This window comes from Anser cygnoides, chromosome 2, assembly GCF_040182565.1.
Source record: "Anser cygnoides isolate HZ-2024a breed goose chromosome 2, Taihu_goose_T2T_genome, whole genome shotgun sequence".
Classification (NCBI taxonomy): Eukaryota; Metazoa; Chordata; class Aves; order Anseriformes; family Anatidae; genus Anser; species Anser cygnoides.
In genome coordinates, this window is record NC_089874.1 from 93390609 (window position 1) to 93412042 (window position 21434).

General features: G+C 42.1%; 1 protein-coding gene across 1 annotated transcript in view; it reads left to right on the forward strand.

The window, feature by feature from the left end:
• The first annotated feature begins 467 nt into the window (after positions 1 to 467).
• INO80C (INO80 complex subunit C) overlaps positions 468 to 21434 on the forward strand; it is a 31486-nt gene continuing 10519 nt past the window's right edge. The window contains exon 1 of the mRNA XM_048077473.2: positions 468 to 679. Coding sequence (XP_047933430.1) covers positions 542 to 679 — 138 coding nt within the window. The 5' untranslated portion in view covers positions 468 to 541. The remainder of the gene's footprint in view (positions 680 to 21434) is intronic.

Here is a 21434-nt window from a genome sequence, read left to right on the forward strand (position 1 = left end):
CTGTAATGATTATACAGTTAATGTGTGGACAGCAACATGGATCACTTATCAGGAGGCTCCTTGGAGCTCATGATCCTCAGCTGAAGGAAACAATTAAAGCCAGCTGCCTGTTTTATCGCGGTGACTGATGTAAAAAGCTGACACATCCTCACGACTCAGTAACCCTCCTCTCTTTCTAAAAGCGTTATGTGCAACTTTGACTCGTTCGGGGTAGACTTGTGACAGAAACCACCTGCAAACACAGCACCGTTACCCTAATGCTCACGAGCTAACTCCCCCACCCCCCAAACACAGCACTCAGGTCCAACACAGCCTTTTATTTTTATATTTTTTTATTCAATTCCCCGAGCGGCTGCAGCGCTCCACAGCCCCTGACGGGACCGTTGGGCCGCCACGGCAGTCCCGCCCCTCCCCCACCAACCACCTCCAGCCGGGGGGGGGGGCGCGCAGCCACTGCGCATGCGCGGAGCGGCCGCGGGGCCCTGCCGAGGGGGAGGGGCCCGGTCCCGCCGCCTCCCGGCGCCGCCGCACGAGGAGGGCGATGGCGAGCCTGCTCCCTGCGGCAGCCTCCTCTCCCGCCGGCGCCCCGGCGCGGAGCAAGAAGCGCCCGGCGAGCCCGGGCACCGGCAGCGGCCCGGCCAAGAAAAAGAAAGTGGCGGCGGCGGCAGGCGGCTCGCAGGTAATGGGGGTGGCGCGGCAGCGCGCATGCGCGGCGGCAGCCGTCCCCTCCCGTCTTCCTCCCGCCGCCCGCCGCGCATGCGCAGGAGGGGCCAGCGGCGAGCGCGCGCGGCGGCCGTTGGGGCCGTTGGGGGTGGGGCGGGGCGAGAGGCGGGCTCTCCTCAGGCAGGGGCGGTGCCGTGGGGTGGTGCTTGAAGCCACCTCACGGCCGTGCCGCGTTTACCTTACTGTACTTGCCGCCAGTAGCTTTGTGTTTAAGCGAAGTTATGCCCTACTTGAGTCTTCTATATGTGTCTACGTGTGCAAAGCTCAGATTTACATAATGATGTTATTAACTGGAGGGCAGAACCCTCACGTAGGAGCAACTAACACTCAAAGGAGCATAGCTGGTTCCCTAGTGCTGTCCTGTGCTGCTCAAATAAAATCTTACATTGTATTCTTCTCTCCATAGAGATAAGCGGACATAAATGTGACATAAGGATGTAACGTCAGATGCCCCATCCCTAGAGGTGCTCAAGGCCAGGCTGGATGGGGCTTTGGACAACCTGGTCTGGTGGGAGGTGTCCCTGCCTATGGCAGGGGGTTGGAGTTGGATGTTGTTTAATGTTCCTTCCAACCCAAGCCATTCTGTAATATTCTAAGGGCCTGATTTTGGGGGAGCAGCGTCAGGAGGAGAATTACTAACACGTGTTTCTTCTCACCTCCTACCCGTTGTAGCAGCACCGTGTGACACCACCGCATGGCTCCACAGGCCCCATCCCCAATCAAGAATACCTCCCCTTAGACCATAAGGCAACATCTCGCCTTCCATATCTGTGCCCAGGAAGAGGCCCAGGGTCAATGTGCTCTACCGTGTCTGCATAACATCTGTATAAACTTCAGAAGTAGCGTGTCTGGGTTTCTTTTAGAAGGATTTCAGTAGCTAAGTGGTCAAAAAAAAAAGTTGGAAAAATGGTAGCCATTTTATTTTTTTGTCCAAGAAATGATTTTTCTTGGTAATATTTCATGACCTGTAGTAGTAGCATAGCCGCAAAGTATGTGCTACTGCCTGTTAGGTTGCTTATTTTCACATGAGCCATCAGGTCAGAGGAATGCATTTTTCAGCAGATCTTTTCTCCAGACAATTGAAAGACATCGTGCACATGCCAGGGCACGGACAGAAACCATTCCTCGCTCCAAATGATGCTCTTGTAACTCTTGTTTTCACCCTGTGGCATTTACATAGTTTATTTTCCTTTTCTGGTGGGCTTATCCCTAGGAGAGGCAGCACAAACCACAGTGATTTATGTAGCTAACAAACTGCACTGCAACCGTGAAAAAAATTAACTGCCTAGCATGATCACGTTTGACAACTTTTCAAGGTCTGTTAGAGATATGAGTCTGGAGCTTCAGCTTGGAGAGCGCTGCTCTGCCTGTGTGTGCATGCATATATAAAATCCTTTATACTTAAAAAACTTCCCCAAACACTTCAGCCTCTAAAACTGTTTCCTGAAGCTCACATCAAACTTCAGTCTATGGACAGCTTCCAGTATTATGAGACAACCCACAATTTCTTACCCAAACTGGGTTTTGATAGTGCGATTAACAGTTTTTGCAATTCTTCTCACAAGTGATTTCAGTGCAGAAAGGAGTAATTTCTCAACTTTACATTCAAGTCAGCGTACACATCCACTGACTTCAGTAGTGCAGATCAGTCCCATAAGGAAAAGAAAAAAAACCTGAGGCTCAGAAAGTGCGTAACCTCAGGAATGGGACAAGAAACAGCTTGTTGATCTTCCAGTGTTGCTGACTGGCTCTGGAGCGAGCCAGTTTAAACAGAAAGCAAAATGGGGGCTTTGCAGTTTTTGAGTTAGAAACAGTGATCACTGGGCACATTCTTCTGCAGTACCTCTTCTAGTCTGTACTCTCCAGAAGTATTGTGTAGTCCTCAGTTAATTCCCGAGTAAAGTACTTTTCCTGGGTCTGGAAACCCGTGGCAGAGCGTAGCGTTCAGCGATCCTGGCCTGCTGAGCTCTTCAGCACAGAGCCGGTCAACAAGCACTCAGTGCTCTGTCCTCTAACTCACCCACTCCTCAGGTGACTCAGCCAGACAGGGACTGGGCCATCAGTGAATTTTTAATACTTTTTTTTCTGAATATATTACCTACCCAGTACTCAGTCATTGTGGAATTTTAATTAATTAATTAATTTCTAACACCAAACAAGTAACATTCTTCATCCAGCCATCTTATACTTACACACCCTTAGAGCACGTCACTGTCAGCACGGGTTTGGAGGTAGCACTTGTTATTCTTCTGACTGTTCAGTTTCCTAATTAACTTCTTTGATATCCTTAACAGCTTTTTACAGCCTATTTTCAGCCTTTCAGAAGACGAATATATCATGCTGTAGCTCAGCACAGAATGGTTTCTATTCTAAATAAACTGACATTGTGAATCAGATGGAGAAATAGCGAATTATTTCCTGGTTAATTAGCAAACTACAGGTAAGAGGACCCCTACCAAGAGGTTTCTAACTACTTGCAGGGTCAACTTAGGATCTGGGGACTTTCCTAATGTACTGTGAAATACCTAGTATGCTTTTGGCCATTACATTAACTGCTAACTTTTGCTAAGACCCTTGTGCTTGGCCTACTTCAAAGTATGTTCACATTGTGCCAGCTTTGAGTTTCCCCACGTCTGTGGTTCCATCACTGTGAAACTCAACAAAAAGGGGTTGTTGTTTTGGTTTTTGTAACTTCTGCAAGTCATGTGAGCTTGTTTCTCTTTTGTGTGCTTCATGTCACAAGTAGCTATCGCAGTGCTCACGCTGAAAGATGTGCTGGTAGGGTAAGACCGTAGATATCAAAGAATCACCAAAAATGTGCTTATTTTTCAATACAACTGTTTTGCCTGAGGATAGCAACTAGACTGAGTACCTGTGTGTGTTAAAAACAAGAAGAACGCACAAGTATCACGCAGCATACAGGGTTTTTTTTAGCCCAATTTTGATTATGTTTCTCCAACACATGGTCTAGCATATGAATTGCTACTTTCTCCAAGATACACTCCAGAGGCATTAACAAAAAACATTCTTCATAGTTTGTATGACTTACTGACCCAAAGGTATTGAGTCATGTTTGCTTTGGAAGAACATTGCACATAGGGCTTGTCAGTCATGTCTGCAGAAGGAGACACATGGTTTTTGGATACAATGCCTGTATTTACCAAACACAAAATTAAAAGTGAGTTTACAGGAAGGCACGGCTGCAGATTGATTACATCACTTTTATTAGCCTTACACAGTTATTCCTCCCGTGCAGTCGTGCCACTGGAAACTACCGCAGTCTTTGCTGCAGCAAGGGATTTTTAATGTTGAGAATTGTTATGTTGAATGTTAACCTCCGTGTGTCAAAACCAGCGCTGCTTAGTGGCTTATGTAGCACCGTTCAGTTAGATTCTTTGCCCAACGATTTCCAATAGCTGCTGTGCTGGTTCAGCTCCACTGCTGGCAGAGGTAATAGAAGCTCTTGGGCAGACTTGTCTCCAGGTCCCTTCTCTTTTTAATTACAAATGCTTAACCTGGGGTAGAATGAGTGTCTTCGATACTGATCTAAAACTGCCAGTAGTTCCTCCACCTTAATATTCACACGATTACTTTCACAGATGATTAGAGCAACAGGAAGCATTCAAAGGAGTGTATTCAATATTAAGATGTAACTGATGAAACAAAACGCTTGCACATGACAGCTCACAAGCTTAAAAGGCAAAATTTGCAGTGAGGTAAGAGAAGGGTCTGGGAAAAAAGTCTGTGATTTTGTCAGAGGACAAAGAGAAAATGTGCTAAATATTATGGTGAAAGCATATTTGCTTACCTTATTTGCAGAACAACTTCATACATGAGTGATGAAGTATACAGAAAATGCCTCACTTTGAGAATGACATCACGGTTTGTCTTACATTTTGAACAGATGTAAACTGCTTTGTAAACTACAGAAATACACAGAGAATGCTTTTGCTTCCTCTCTTCATCCTTGTAGCAACAGCAGGTTTTGGTACAGTTTAGGAAATGAAGATTGAACTTCCTCCTCTGCAAGATTTCAGTAGTATTTAGGAGTTACTCACATTATTAAATGCATTGATTTTATCACTGACTGAACGTTGCAGCACTGCTACTGGAAACCGTTTTACGTAACCAGTGCTCATATGGGTATTTCACACTTTTTTCTGAGTTTCCCACTTTATGCTCAAAAAGAGAAACCATACAACAATATTAGAAGATACAAAAGTCAAAACGGCTTAGAGATGTTACTCTCTCAAATAAGCTCCTCTCATGCACAGCACAAATATGAAAGGAGCGACTCCAAGATGCACCTAGAAGTCCATTTTTGTATTTTAAATGTAACTGAATGATGCCGTTTTGCACTGTGATCTGGAGGGTTCTGACAGACAACTGTCTGCTCACCGAGACCTCAGTTGTACATGTTAACATGGCTGCTGTTATGTATTCAGAAACTGTCCGCTAAAAGCAGAGAGCTTACCCGAGGACATAAATAGCGTGGAATTGACTCCAAACCATACGTACATTTAATCAGTTCTCCTGTTCTGCTGTTTTACCAAGTCTATCACTGTAAGTAGGAAACCATCAAATCAATTTAAAAATAACTTTGTTTTAAAAAGTCCATTTGATCTGGCTCTAATTTCCTGAAAAATGAGGTTAGGCAGGATGAGTTTAACTACAGAATCAGTGAGTATGACTGCAGCTACTGAACGGAACTGCTGCTTTCACCATGTTCTGGGACAAGTACCTCTGCTGGTATGGCACAGTATAATAACGACTTTCTGATCTGAAAGGAAAAATTAACTGCTTATGAATTCAGACCTTGTTTACAGGCTTAATCGGTGTAACAATAAACTTGCTCTAATTATTGTAATACTACTCCACGTAAGACTTTCTGTAACAGAAAGGCATAATTATCCTCTGTAGCTGGAAATTAAAAATAAATAAATAAATAAAATAATGTGTTTCTCACCAATCTACTTGCCTGGAAAGAGACAGCAGGACCCTGATACAGCACAATAATAGGGAGGAGTAAGAACAATTATATTTGTCAGTTTATTAGAAAGCTATCATGTCATTATGCTCTAGACTAGACTTTTTCTCATTTTTGTAAACACCTCTCAGCCCTTAAGGTTATGACAATAACTGAAAATACATGAAATTAACCAATGAAACAGTCCCAATATGAAGCTAGTGCTTGCTTCAAAGAGTACCTTTAAAATCCCCCCGGTTCCCCGGGGATGTTAACTCAAACCTGATTAAATAGAACTAAATGGATAAAAAATATTTAAATTGGATGAAGTGTAGCTGTCCTGATACAGAGCAGTCACTTGCTAGCTCCTGATAAGAACTGCTGAGGTGGCCTGTTCCAAGTTCAGCCACGTGCACGCTTGTTCACATCCCTACCCAAGAGCCGTGGCTCTTACAAAATGAGCTCAGCCAGCTTGAAACAAATGGCCTTGTCTTTACAAGAGTGTTGGCAGTAGCAGGCAAAGTGTGCTAGCCCCATCGCTGACGGGTATCATGCTCACTGCAACATCACACTGCACATCACCAGACCACACAGCACTAAAAATCCCCCGGACGTGCAGTTCTCTGCGTGAAGCACTGAAAGGGCTACAGCTTAGATCTAGCCCTTTTAAACACGCGAGTCCACAAAGATACTGTCTGCGATAAAGCAGACGGTGAACAGCTGAAACATGAAGCATCTCTTCTAGGAGGTCTTTTGTCCTCTTCCAAAAAAGAGCTTATTTTCAGGCAGTCCGCTAATGAGAGCCGGGATTATCCCGAGGTACAGGTTTCTGTCAGTTGCGCATTTGAAGTCAAATCTGTTAAAGAAGCAGAATACCTCCAGTCCCCGGCAGGGAAAAGCAATAATTAAAAACAATTAGCAGATTTTGCAGGGAAATGTGGCAAAAGGTACAATGCGTGTGTTTTAGGTTTAGCTTTTTTTAAACAAGAGGGAGTTGCTTTTATACAGCAATCTGGATTAAAAGGGAGGCTGTCAAAACTGAGAGCTAAGCATTGACTTTGCTTGACGTTTATCAAATGCTGAAGGCTTTAGATGATCTGTAATCACAAAAGTATGTGCATTTCCAAACCGGTCTATGCCAGTCCCAGAGAACTACCAACCCCCCAGCCAAATGTGATTAGATTCGAGATTGAGAGTAAACACAGATGTGTTATGTTGTAAAAATGCAAAAGCATATGTGTATTGACTTTTACTGTGGGCGTCAGTATGCTGGTGTCATGCTATTTACCCTTCTCTCTCGCCTGACCCTAGCAAGGGAATTTTAATTTTTGCTTTAGGTGGGTGATAATGGAGAGCCTTACTGTGATTGTACTCAATTCCAGGATTCCTAATAAGTATACAAGAAGGTTAAAAGAGAGAATAAATATGGTTCATTGCTTCTATCACAAGGAGATAAAATTGGATGGATTATTTTCTTATGAAAGAGGAAGAACAATCTAAAACACTTTATGCATGTACTTTAGCATGACATTTCGTCTGAGAGGTAGCGCTCCTAAAAAGCAATCTAAGAATTCGCTTAGCTCATTAAAAAGTTCAGGTTAACAAAAGAAAACTTGGAATAACTTAACAAGATATTGCAGATTTGAATAGCTGTCAAACTATTTTTCACATTTTTGTAAAGTGTAGTGCTCATGTTAGATAATATTTCAGTTCAGCAGCAGTTACGTAAATGTATTAATTTTGGTTTAGAAAGGCTGATGGAGATATTACTTTGGTAGCCTGGCACTGTTTTGAACACATTTTTCAAGCTTTCCAAGAAAACAGAATAGAGTCGTCAGCTGTCTATTTAGGGCCGTAGAAAGCCAAAAAAGTTGTGACACTGCATTGCAAAACGTGCCTGGCTCTCATGGCAGAATTCATATCCATCTCCAGCACGTCTTGTCTCCCTGAAAACCCACCTGCAATTTTGGGAGGCAGAACTAACCACCCCGCCCAGCCTATCTCCATCTCTTCTACCCACCTCCACAGCCCTCAGCGGTGTGCTTCTGCCGCCTTTATCATGCCAGCACCGGTACCTGCCAGGCCTCCCCAGCTCTGGAGCAGGTCACAGGTCAGAAGTCTACCCCACCAAACCTTCCTCCCTCCCAGAAAACCGCTCTGTGTCCTGCTGCGTTGGTGAACTGGGCTGATCCACAGGGTCTGACGGGTGCTGATGGGGAAGAAACTGGCCCAGCTGGCAAAGAAAACTACTTTTGCACTACAAGTGAGCTGCTTCCTAAGCTTAGAGATTGTTAGCTGCAGGTTTCACTAGTGTGTCTGAACAAACTAACTGGAAACTGAACAGTTCAAGATCTGACTCATCGCCGAGCCGGTGTCCCTGCCCATGGGAGGACAGGGAGGGCAACGGCTTCAGCCATCTTACAGTCCCCTACGGCGTGTTTGTCAGCCTCTGACCACCTTAGAAGTGCTTCTAGGAAACCCAGCAGGCTCTGTGAGATGCCACCAAGATAAGCTAGCAGGAAATGCTAGAGACAAGTCCTAATGTTCCTTCTCCCTGAAGACTTAGCAAATCTTTCCACTTGGTATTCAGAACCATGAACGTTTGCCTTTCTGAAGGCTGGTAGTAAATGCTTTCGTTCAAAAGCAGAACGGAAGTCACGCTTACAGCGCTGATACCTTCTTTTTTATATCAGGTGTCCTTATAACTGCTTGCTCTGCCGTCTACTTGACGCTTCTTCTGTTCCTGCTTTTGCCCAGGGGACCTCGAGCCCCTTTTCTGCACGCACACCCTAACTGCTAGACTAAAAGCCAGGCTAGCACCGCGGGAGAGGCGCGTGGAGATGTGTTCTCTACTGCAGCTGAGGATGGAGAGGGATCCTGTTTGTTCCAAAGAGAATGACTGCGCAGTCAGGTATTGAACACCGTCATCAGAATGGCCACTCTACGTACGTTATGTACGTTTTTTCAGTTTACGTATTTTATATGATATTTTAATGCAAAATACACAGTTGCGCAAACAGGGGTCCGAAATCCTTTCCTTCCAAAACTCTAGCCAAAGAGCTATGTAGTCATGCCATCTAATAACACCTATTTATGTGGTAATAAAAATGCATGACTGTTAATTCAAGAAACTAATAGGAAATGGATAGAAGGAAGCTATTTTGTGAGTAATATAGAATCATAGAATCATAGAATATCCTGAGTTGGAAGGGACCCTTAAGGATCATCAAGTCCAACTCTTGATACCGCACAGGTCTACCCAAAAGTTCAGACCATGTGACTAAGTGCACAGTCCAATCTCTTCTTAAATTCAGACAGGCTCGGTGCAGTGACCACTTCCCTGGGGAGCCTGTTCCAGTGTGCAACCACCCTCTCTGTGAAGAACCCCCTCCTGATGTCGAGCCTAAATTTCCCCTGCCTCAGCTTAACCCCGTTCCCGCGGGTCCTGTCACTGGTGTTAATATGTAATTAAACTATAGCAGAGACTTCCACAGAGTCTGTCATTCTGGGAGGAGTGAGTTTTTGTAGTTATGTGGTTTCTAGTCATCTTGCTCCAAGACCTAAATGCCAGCTGACTTGAAAAAAAAAATGTCCTTGCTGATTATAAGATCCTGCTATGGATAGAAGCATTTTGGGGAAATAAAGCATATATGTATATATGTAGAATATATACACATATATATATATTTTGTAAAGCACTTTGGGCCATTGGTAGGATTTACTACATGAAGAGAGTCTCATATCAGACCTGTCCTTTTATCATTTATTAAACAAAGCAAAAATGGTTTGTTGTATATCATATGTCCTTAAATTTTATTAAGCAGACAAAATACTAGGCTTCCACAAGGTATGTATTTTGACTTCTGTCCTTACAGTGCAGCACGCTCATAGCACTGCTCCCCTTATATTTGTAAGGATGTTGTGTGCTTATCACGACAGCCTCATTTACTGCTTCCAGAGATTTATGCTTTTCTGAGTTAGTGAAAGAATGAGGAGAAGGGAGCAAAAGGCCGAGACACCTATGATAGTTTCTGGGTAAGTTAGAGAAGGTTTACAGGTACGGATATTGTCAATTAAGTGGTATAGCTGGAAAAATCAGTCAAGCTTTCAAGCATACAAGTCTTTTTTCAAATCTGAAAATGAATCAGCATTTTCCAGAGCTAAATACAGACTGAGAACATCTGCTTAGTGTTTCGTTAGGTATGTATCGTTTAGATCGTTTTCGAATTAAGGTTGGTGGCATCCCAGGAGTACAGGGGCTGTTCATCAAGGAAGGGAGAGTGTGTTACAAAAATAGTTGTCACCTGTGAGAAAGGAGGAGGGAGTTAAAACCCGTAGAAGGCTGTGTGAAAGTTATGCGATGTAAAAAGTCTTTCTATTGAGCCAGTGGTGTATTGTTATGCAGTCCATCCAGAAGCTTGTCTTAATTTTCCAGATAACCAGGTGCATTTAATAAAAGATGATCCCTCTGCCTAGAAGCATTATGCCCTGAAACCATCAGGACTACAGTGAAATACTGCTGAAATTGAACATGCAGAAATTAGGGCAGTAATTAACGTGAGTTATATGACTGCTTATGACCAAAAGAGCTTTTCGTTAATAAAAATGGTATTTTCTAGTTTTTAGGATATTGATTTCTAAGTAGGAGCATGGAGGGCTGCCCAGGGAGCTGTGGGATCTCTGTCCTTGGAGGGGTTGTAGTCCTGCTGAGACACTGCCTTGTGCTGCCTGGTCCAGGTCCGGTTCTGACCCCACCACCTCCCCAGGTCTCCTCCAGCCTCAGTCCTTCTGTGACCCAGCGTTAGTGTCTCATGTCAGACGTCTGATGTATGGGATAAAGATGGGTGCGTCCTCTCCCTGGGCGAACAGTCCTTTAGCAGGCTGCTCGGGGTACCTCAACTGGGGATGTTTCCCTGTAGTGTGTTAACGAAGCCCCAGATTCAGTGACTATGTTTTAATATTATTATTCTTTTTTATTCTTACTTACTTTAACAATGCATGTGTTTTAATAGAATTGCTTTTCCCCCTGAGAAACACCACGATGTCCTTACAGCAAAGTTGGCTCTTAAAGTAAGAAACTGGAACGGGAGAAAGCAGGAGAAATCCTTGACATGCGCACAGCGTGTTCAAGCCCCTCAGACCTCGTCCAAAGTTGTCATTTGCCAGAAAGTCCTTATTCCCTAAGTTGACTGCCATTGGTTACTTGGTCTAGAACTAGCAATGCTAGTTGGAGTCTCAGGTTGGCATCCTTACATTTTCTCCCTTGGTTGGAAGGTTTCCTTAGGTTTTTGCTAAACCTCTTTTGTTGCAGCCAGAATTGGCTTTTGGTGCAGCCACAGAATTGCCCTTTCAAGCTCCTCCTTTCCATCTGTCCCCAAAGGTGTTTTTTGGTATACTAAGTAATTCATTGTGGAAAACTTCCTAAAAAACCCTTCTAATCCCATCCATAACAAAATACTAAATAATAAATATTGAAAGTATTTAAATATTAAAGAAATGTTGCCCTCTCACCTATGATAATGGATGTCATACCAGACTTCTCTAATTCTAGTGTAGTGGAAAGTCAGGTCTTTTAACAATTCTGCTTTGTTTCAAGTCCAGCAAAAAAGGCAGTCGGGATACCAGTTTGTATGCAAAACGTTCAACTGTGGCGCTTTCCAGGATGTGCTGCAGCTCCTCAACTTCAGTGATACAATATCAGGGTGAAGTGTGTTGCCACAAAACTTAGACAGTTGAGCAAACAGCCACCTGCTTGTACAAATATTTCTGTGGATAGCTTTCAGAACTTTGCCTCCAAATTAGTATCGCTGTACAACTCTCTCCTCCCTTTCCCCACTGAGCAGTCTCAAAATAGTGTACAATAGATACTTGTATCACCTTATTTTCATCTCAATTAAAATTTGCCACTTGTCTGTTTTGGCACAGTCGTCAGGATTTTTCCATTATCCAGTTAAATGTAGGTATCTACAGGATAATGCTCCTACAGTTTTGGTGATTACAGGAGACCTGGTATGCTATTCAAAGCAGGAGTGCTTGGTGTCGAGTTTGCTAGATGAAGGAAAGTGCATGTAGCAGATTCAGGGCATGTACAGCAAGATTTTTTTTTTTGTCCCATAATATGGGACAGACACTAAGGGTGACATTTCTTGTCTGAAGATTTAAAAAAAAAACCTGAGAGGTAGTTTCTTTTCCTGTCCTCTTTTAAGGACTTTTGGAACACCTGATACAGTTGCTGCTCTCTGATATCATGTACTTTTGGAAGTTTGTAGAAAAAAAACATTGTTATTCTAAATTGCTTTAGCAGTGGATTGTTCCATATGTCACTGTACCTAACATTTGCCTTTGTTTTGGTATGACAGACCTAAATACCTAGATACAAATGAAAAAATCTTCCAAGTAACTTTAGAGTGTGGTGCTAAGCCTTTGCGGTAAGATGGGTGATATTTACTCATGCATTATGACAGCAGGAGGTGTAGTTAGCAGAAGCATAATAGAAACAGAGTGAGAATTTTTATCTGCTTCAAGTGACAATTAAGACAGGCAGAATGAACGCCTAAGGGTTGCAAAAACAGGAAAAATCTAAAACTAAAGTTTTGTTATCTATACCAGTTCACCAGTTAGTCCACAATACCTGGATGTAAAATTAGACTATTCTAATTCACGTCTATATGTTTTTCCTACCAAAAATAGATAGGAGCTCTGGAAGACCTGTCCTTCCTCGAAACTAATTAATGCCTTGAAGAGAATACTCAAACTTTGTTTCCTGACAAAATGGGTAACGTTATACAGAATAAACTAAAATCAGAAAAGTGAGTATTTTTGCAGAATGGAATTGTTTTCCTGTCAGCCATAGGAGCTGGTATCTTTCTGCTTTCCTTGCCTCTGGTTCAGGCATGTTGTAGATGAATGGAGTTGGATTCTTCTCGTACCTTGGCTGAAGCCTGTTATTTGACAGAGGGGTTTTGATATGCTCCCTGAGCAGCATTACAGCGATAACAGCACATGAGCATATCGTAATCCTCCATTCTTTCTTCCTGAAGTTCTTTGACCTTAACTGGTCTATATCGAATGATGTATTTTAAAACTTTAAGATGCAGTTTAGCCAAAGTCCTTGACTGAACTGATTTTTTTTTTCTGATAGAGAAAGTACCGTCAGTTTTTATAAAAAAATCAATTGTGATTTACTCTAGTCTTTCTTGCTACTATACTTCCATACATTTTCAGATGTAATGTCCATCAATTTGTAAGATTTCTTTCTCTTGGGGAATCAAAATATTCTGTTCGCTGGGCTCAGTTTTACTCTTGGTGAAACTATGAACTAACATGCTTTTTCATTCCATATATACGGAAATTTCTAGCTCCAGAGCTGCTTCAGCATGACATTCAGCTCTCGAATTTGTCCAAGTTAAAATTTTCTTAATAAAGAAAACTGTCAAACGTTATAAACAAGGACTAGTCCCAGTCCACCAAATGAAATCTGAAAGTGAGAGATCCTTTGCAATTATATAAGCCGAAGGGAGCTCTGTGGCAAATGCAAATTAAACCACACTTTTCTGGGATAGCATGCAGCTATTCACAGTTGCGTCCCAATTACATTTTATTTGAGGCTTTTCCCCATAGAAAATAGTATTATTTTTTTCCCTTAAAATATCTGTAAGTTATAAAACTTTGTCCATCATAGTGCTTGAAAGTTTTTAAATGGAAAAATATGTTTGGCATCTGAAATCTCTTGAGAAGAAATCAAAGCTTTTACTGAAGATTGTTACTCTGTTTCTGTGTTTGAAAGTTTAGTAATGTTGAAGAGGATAAAGTCAATCTGAGTTTTCCTGGATGTTTTTTTTTTTTCCTTAAGTGAGCAGCACCAGTACAATGGCAGTTCTTGTGTCACAAAATTGCTAGGTCTTTTTCTTCTAGGTTTTCAAGCAATGTTTGAGAGGCGGGAATGTAATTAAAATCTTACCCTCCCTTTGGCTGCATTTTTAATTCTGAATTCAAACCCTCACACAGTGTAATAGAGCTTTGCTTTAGGGTGTTTTATACCTCTATCAAAGTGACTAAAGTAATTAGTATTTTATACATTTTGGTAAGTATTTTGTCACTAGAAGCGCCAGTGCAGGTGAATGATAATGGTTTGAAGCTCAGGCAGTGACGGGACCCTAAATGAGAATGTCGCCTTTTAATCAAGAGCCCTTGGAGTCTATGGTATTGAAATGCCCTACAGAGAACATAGAAAAGCCATCCATCACCTTGTGACAGGCCAATCTTTTAGCGCATGAGTAAGATTTTATTCATCCTTTCTAAGGCACTTGGAATAGAAGATGTTTTAACTCATCTCCAAACAGCGCTGTGGAAGTTGGAGAGCATAATGTAAGGATTGCTTTCTGGCCAGTGTATATGTCTTTATTTATCATCTTTACTGACTTAGATTGCAGTTGAAACTTTGTCCATGTCCTGCCTCTAACATCCCCTCCCCTCCCCTTTTACACACCCAACAGGCTGGATTATTGCCACATTTATTGTTATGTTTGGAGTTGATTTGAATAGTTGATTAACTCTCGATGTTCAATGGAAATACTCAGCAAGTTAGAAGGGAAGAACTGCTGCCTTCCAAAGGGGAGATTTTGTGATTCACATGGAAAAGCAGGGGAACATGGGACTCGGAAGTCCTCTGAGAATGCTTATAAGAAGGTGAAGTACATTTAGTAAGATGGACTTGGAGTTGTAAACTATTGTTATTATAACAACTTCAAAAATCTCATTTTGAGCTTTATTTTCTTTATTTTTAACTACCCTCCCTCAGCTTTCTTTATGAATTAAAGCAGAAGCAGCATCTGACGACAGTATCATAATTTCAACAAAGATGTTTTTGTTGTCAGGCCCTTGGGGTTTTACTTCTGATGTCAGTGGAAGCAGAAACCTGCACCCTGAGCCTTGTCTTTTCTGTTAGGAAGAGTTGGCAACACTGAAACTTACTGACTTCGGTGGATTCTCTCCCCGTTTATGCTGTAAGCCTGACTGAACATAGTGCCCACCGTACGAGCTGGTTGGAATCAGGAGCACTGACTGGCACTGTAGTTCTCTTGGGTTTAGTAAATCGAGTTCTTCAGTACCCTGTGGAACAAAATTTGCTGTGAATATGCAGGATTTTTTTTTTCCTTCCTGCTTCCTGGCATTTAACAGTTCCAAGCTGAAATCTTTTTTGTCCTACCCCAAAATAAGCAGATGAAATCTTTTCATCACTTTGAAGGGCGAATGTTCCTAAAACACTACCATGTACCAGAGTGCTGAGAGAGAAAAGGCTGGGGAAATTGTATCAGGCTTCATTTTAGTGTGTGGAAAGGAGGAGGGAAAGATGTTTTTCCCACTGAATCCAAGAACGAGTAAAATGCAACCAGATGGAGAAGACATGTTTATATGTGGTACTGAACAACTCTCTCCATCTCCATCTCCAAACCTTTCTGTCACAGAGATGGAGAGAGTTATCTTGATGTTCGAGTGAGTGTTATTGAGTCTTCAGTGAGTTTCTTTTCAAAAATATACTCTTCTACCAACATAGGTGATGAGAAATTTTTAGCTATCATTTTAATTCGAGTGTAACCACGTCCAAGTCTGACACCTTTCTCTGTGGATTGTTCCCAGGGACGTAAAGAGCTGCATTTGTGTCTGTCAGAGTGTACGCGCTCATGTTTTAATGGCTCCTGTCATGTCATCATGCAAAGTTAAATGAATTAGATATTCAGAACGTGCAAGAGCCTGTGCCAGGCTTGTTACACAGTGAGAGATAACACATTAATCAAACAGCTTAATATATGTTCCCGTATGCACAATATTAGCTGGTATTCTGTTAAATAGCTGACATTCAAAATCTACTCCCAATTTTGAAAAGTCTGCTCGTATCATTGCTGCTGTCATCTCGTGACATCTGTGCTCTGTTTCCACACGGCATTTTCACTCACCATAATTGGCTGCTAGTGAAAATACAGGTATTATCCATCTATTTCTATAAATTACCATTTTCTTCCCTGGCTGCATGCCACAGCTTCATCAGGATGTCACAGAACTTAAAGCTAACGAGTAAGGTGCTACAAGTTGGATATTGCTGTTTTAAAAGTAACCTATTACAGGAAAAAACAGACAAAAAACAGTGTTGAGGCTGAGTTAAAATAACTGTGTCAATGAAATGAAAATCATCATTGTGGTATTACTGTGAAAATCAGCTGCCAAAAGTAAGTAGAAATAATTGAAGTATTGACCTTCACATATAAAGGTTGGAGAAAAGTGGGTTCCTCAGCAAGCCAAACTGGGTGCTTGCGGCAAAATTATCACCAACTTCGAGGGCTTGATTTAGAACCAGACCCTTCTTATCACTTATTTTTCAGTAGCAACCTACAACCCCCCAGTCATCACAGTAAGACAAAGCCAGAGAACTGGAAATACTGAACACAGAGAAAATGGATTTCAAAGCAATACCAACCCAGAAAACTGCACAGATGATCACCTTCATCTACAATTACTCTCCTCATTGTAGTGATAAAACTAACTAAAGAATGATTTGTGGAAAACAGATAGAGAAAATCAGCCTACCAAACTGCTTTTGCTCCCTTAAACTAGAAACTCCTTTCCAGTTCTTACAGAATTTATTTATGCATTTAATTTTTGCTTTACCAACACACTGTTCAGTTTACTTTCTATTTTTAGGTTCTGCTTTACCATGCAAAACTGTAACATCTAGGAAGAATGGCCACTGAAGATCATATTGAACCTTAGTAGTGTGCAAATCCATTTTCTTTCTAAGGCATGACATGCATGGTATGCACTGATAGGATGCCAGAAATGCACAAATTGAGATTTTCAAAATTTGGCTGTTTCATATTTTTTGTTTTTTACACTTTGTTAAATCCTGTTAGTCTAAAGCAATGAAAAAAAAATTACAAAATAAAATCTGGAAATAAATAGATAGGAAATGATACTGCAGCATAAATCAGTTATCCCAATATACAGTCTTAATATTTTTTGGGGGGAAAAAAAAGGTAATGATTCAGACAAGCACTTTCATGAGCTAATTCTGCCCGTTATTCAGTCCCATCACAGACGCCCGTACCAAACCCCACAGTGCTGATTCTACCTGCAAGTAGCCAAAATAAAGAACTTGACTTCTGTGGTCTACAAGTTTTGCTTGTCCTCTCCCTAAATAAAACCAGACAGATGGAGCAGGCTTTGGAAATCATGTGAAAACCAATCCATCTGCGGTAGGGAATTTGGAACAGAATATATTGAAAAAATTAATAGATCCACCAAAACCTGAGATTAAAGCTACTATGTGAATAGGCAGCCTCCCAATATGAGCTCTCTCCCGGTACAGACAGCATATATGGGGGGGGCTCAAACTAGACTCATTCCTGGGGTTTGGCTTTATTCAAAAGAAACTAGTGCTAAGGTAGCAAAGCTTAGCGTGGGTCTCTTCTCCACGCTTGGCTGCTCCTGTAACAAACCTCTTAGGACTGGAGTATTTGCCACAGGTCTTTGCTCTGTAGACGTTTCGCTGTCTCCCACCCAACTGGCATGCACTGAAAACTTGATAGATGGCCTTAGGAAAAGAAATGCAAAACGGGAGAAACACCTCCACTATTGCTCCACTCTGTCCCAGGAGGATCAACATCTATTAATAGTGAAAAAGGCTGCCAAGCTGTCACACTGTGGTTGTGGTTAAAATTCAGCTAAAGCACATAAATACAACTTTATGGAAGGAATAAAATTGCACAAGTGTTCCTATAAGAAGCCTTTGACCTGCTGTCTGCCTTTTAAAACACGCGATTCCAGTCAAAGGTGCTTTATGCCTGGCTAAGGAGGGTGCTGCGAGGAGGAGGAGGAAGGCAGAGGGAGGTAACACGGGAAGTGGTGGCAGCATGGACTGCCACAGAGGTTAGCAGCCAGAGGAAGGGTTGATGAGAAAGGATGCCTGACTGACCGTAATTACTCACGGCCTTAGCAGCTGCCTTTACTGCAGTGTTTTTTACTGTTAATTGGAGTAAAACTAGTGTAAGCATGTCCAGCTGTACTGAAATCACACCTGCATTTGGCAGGGCAGATGCACCCTGGAAATGTGAAGACGCTCCCAAGTATTTGCAGTTAAAGCCTTCAACAGCCTGCAGAGGAATACAGGCTGCTTAGTGACTACTGTAGCACACATTCCCTGCAGCTCTAGTTACATATAGCCACTGTTTAAAAGACACGATTTAGTTTTGAAGAGCACACTGGAAGTTTCTTCACTGTCTCTCTCCTTGAAGTGTACATCAAGTTCCCTGTAAAGGCAGTTTACATTACAAGATCAATTAAAAAAAGAAGCTTTAAAGAAGCTATGAGGAGTTTCAGCCCACAGTTACACTTTCTTTTCAGCCTCACTGCAAAGCATTTGGGATTATGCTAGGGCAGTGGGGTCGGGGGAGCTAGCTAAGTGGCTGGCTGGGTCGTGGAAATGTGCTGGAGAGCGGTTGTGAATTCAGCAGGAAGGGGAAGTTACCCCACACGTGACTCCGGGTTACAGCACACATTGAGCAGTACACGTTCCCTGGTGACATGCATTTCCTCACTGTGCTGATGAAACCACAATCTCTTAAAAGGACTACAAAGGGGAGCTGAATTCATTCCTGTTTTTTTTGCCCCAGCGCATGACAGTGAAGAATGAACAATCATCGTACAAACTAAATGACCAGGCAAACAAGCACAGCTGAGAGAGTTTAAATTCAATGTTAAAAGATAAAGACCACATTTACTTTACAGTAATTGTTCACCGAGAAATCTTCTTTCAGGCTTTAAAGAATGTTTTGTGTTTATCAGTGCATTGTTCACTTGCAAGAAGGATGGGTCTTGCAGTATACAGATAGATCCATACTGGTTAAAATTCATTTGGCATTTCCCCCCTAAAAAGCTTTTTTTTTAAAAAAAAAGCAACTAACCTGAAGCATTAAATCACGTTTCTTACGCTTTAAATCCCATTATTTTAAAACATAGGTTGGACAACCATTTGTAGGCTGTTCAGGCACTTCCAGTTTGGGGCTGAAAAACTGCCGAGGCTATCAGCTGAGAATCTGCAGGCTGCACTGACAGCATTTCAAAGCCCCGTACTTGCAGGAGTTCACTCCTCTGTGCAGCAGTCTGTTATTCTGGAAGCAGTGCTCCTGCCGAACCCTTTAATGTTTCTCTAGAAAGAAAAGCACATTAGCTGAGTATCTCTCGTCCATAGTGCTACCGCTGTAAATCAGAGCTTTCATACAAGCCGTGCTGACTGAGCGAACTGGCATGCCTCTGCAGCATGGCTTTTATCTCAGTTCCCTGCATGTAACTGGGATCACAGTGCTCAATCTTATTTGCTTCTCAGTCTGCCACCGGGCTCCCTAATTTGCCATCAATTGCATACCACAGTGGTATGCCTACACCTGCCCCCTCTGCCTTGGAGAGGCCACCACCACTCAAAGTGTCCAGGGGAGATCCCGTAGCTGCTGCTTTCCGTGTGCCCCCATGGGACCGGGGGATGACTTGGGTATTTGTGGGGCCCACGAAAGCAGCAGCTGCTGCTCCGGAGCCCGCTGGCTCTGCTACCGTGCACAAACAAAATCCAGAACTTGTGGCCGGCACCATGAGTTACCCCGACTCTAATACCTGAAATCCTTAGGGGCTAGTCCGGAAGAGAAACTACGTGTAGAATTTACATTCATGAATTGTCCTGCCAGGAGCAGTTCCTTACTTTCCTTCCCAGCAAGCCAGCAAGCTTAGCGCTCAATCCACAGAGAAAAGATCACTGAGGACAGCGAGTGTAATATGTAAATGTGTACCCAGCTGCAGAAATTAAGGCCTGTGTGTATAAGGAAGCTTCTCGCCCTTTGCTGTTTATTCATTTCTAGTTACTCTGTCCCCAGATACTAGATACTGTTAGGAGAAATTGTTCAAATGCTGCTCAAAGCCTGTTCATAAAGAGAATATGTAGAAGATCATTGAAGGGGTGAAAGCGATGAAGTAATTTATCAGAAACCGTAGGATTGTTGTAAGACTGACCAAACTAAAGGAGAGAACACTTTGAAGAGTAACTGTGAGTGCCGACTCCTCCAGTTACAGAATTTACACTGATAATGAACAGTATCAGAGATAATTTATTCATCAAAAATAATCTCGTATCTCAAGCCTCGTCTTCCTCAAGATTAATTGTAGGGTAATGTCAGCTGCTGAAATCCAAAGTGCTGGGAGCATGCATGTGCAAGAATGTAGTTTGAAACCAAGCAATTCATTGTATAAAGTCATTCTGTTCAGGGTCGCTTAAGACAGTATTTTCTCTGCTTGCTGTCACGTAATGCACATGTTTCTAAACATCCATCTGCATTTCTTTTGTTTCTGTGACAGCCATTGCCTTTTGATACTGTCTTTAGCAAGGGAAGTCTTGTTTAAGCTACAGACTTCAGCATTGCTTTCACTGATGTTATTGCGACAGTATCCCCTGTAGTATGGGTTTACAGAGGACTGACCATGGTTTTGAAACAGATCATCCCTATTCATATATTTTACTTTAATAAGGCATTAGAAACATGGCTATTTTACTTAAAAACTTCTTTACTTTGAATGTTTACGACCTCTCTTTGCTATGTTAAAAACAGGCAATGTAGAATTAACTGGTAGTTCCCCAAAGTAGAGCTCAGCTTGCAGGGTTCCTAATCCTGTAATTACTTGTGCATGTGGTTGCGAACACAAACACTTCCCTTGTAATCACGTGGAGAAGATATGCCGGCTCAAGGCCTTTGCTGTATAGTCTCGAATTCTAGGGGTACTCCTGTAATTCAGTAATAATAATGATCCTTTTTTTCCTCCTACTTGAAAGAGTATATATATCAACACAGAAGGTTTTACAATGCAGGTTTTCACAGGAAAACATTTTTTGTTATAAGTATTACCCATCTGAAGGTAAAGTGGAGAAACATTTTAACCATCTGTTCAGTAAATACTGATCTAGCTTTTAGCAAAGCTTTTTGTTCCTCAAGACAAAAGAATCGAAGTATGAAATCCTGTTGATTGAACTACTGTTGCCTCCATGGCCAAGTTCTCCTTGGCTTCAGCATAGATCGGGATTTCACTAGGCACACTGGAGTATGTACAGAGGGGTAGTTCTGGTTAGCGTGGAGACTTAGAGGGCACGAAAACAAAGCAAACAAACAAAAACACACATTGAGTCAGCCATGCAGAACTATCAGAAATTGGTTGGACCACCACACGACTTTCTGAGCTTTCCAATCACACACACACACATTCTCCCACTGTTTTTCCTGCTAAACAAATAAACCATAAAGAAAAGCCTAGAAAACACCAACCAGTACCCATGCAGATTTCGTGAGGTTTGTATATGAAAAAATTATATACATAATAAAATCTTTTTTCCCCTCAATCCTCACTCAAGCATGACTGAAGTCAGGGATGAAGAATAAACTGATTCTTCAGCTATTCTGCAGAGCCTTGAAAAGAAACAACTTTTTATAAACCTTATTCTCTTTATTACTGTTAACGTTTTATTACTGAACACTCTGAAACAAATCCAGTGCACACTTCTGCTGTTTCTGGTTTCATATGCTGTCTTGCACTTAATAGAGAGGGCTTTCATTAATTCTGAAATGAAACTGATGCTGTTTTTATTCAGTAAGCTCTGGCCACTCTTTTCCCCTCCTCCCCTTTGTATGTCAGCTGTAAATTGCTTGACAAATACTCT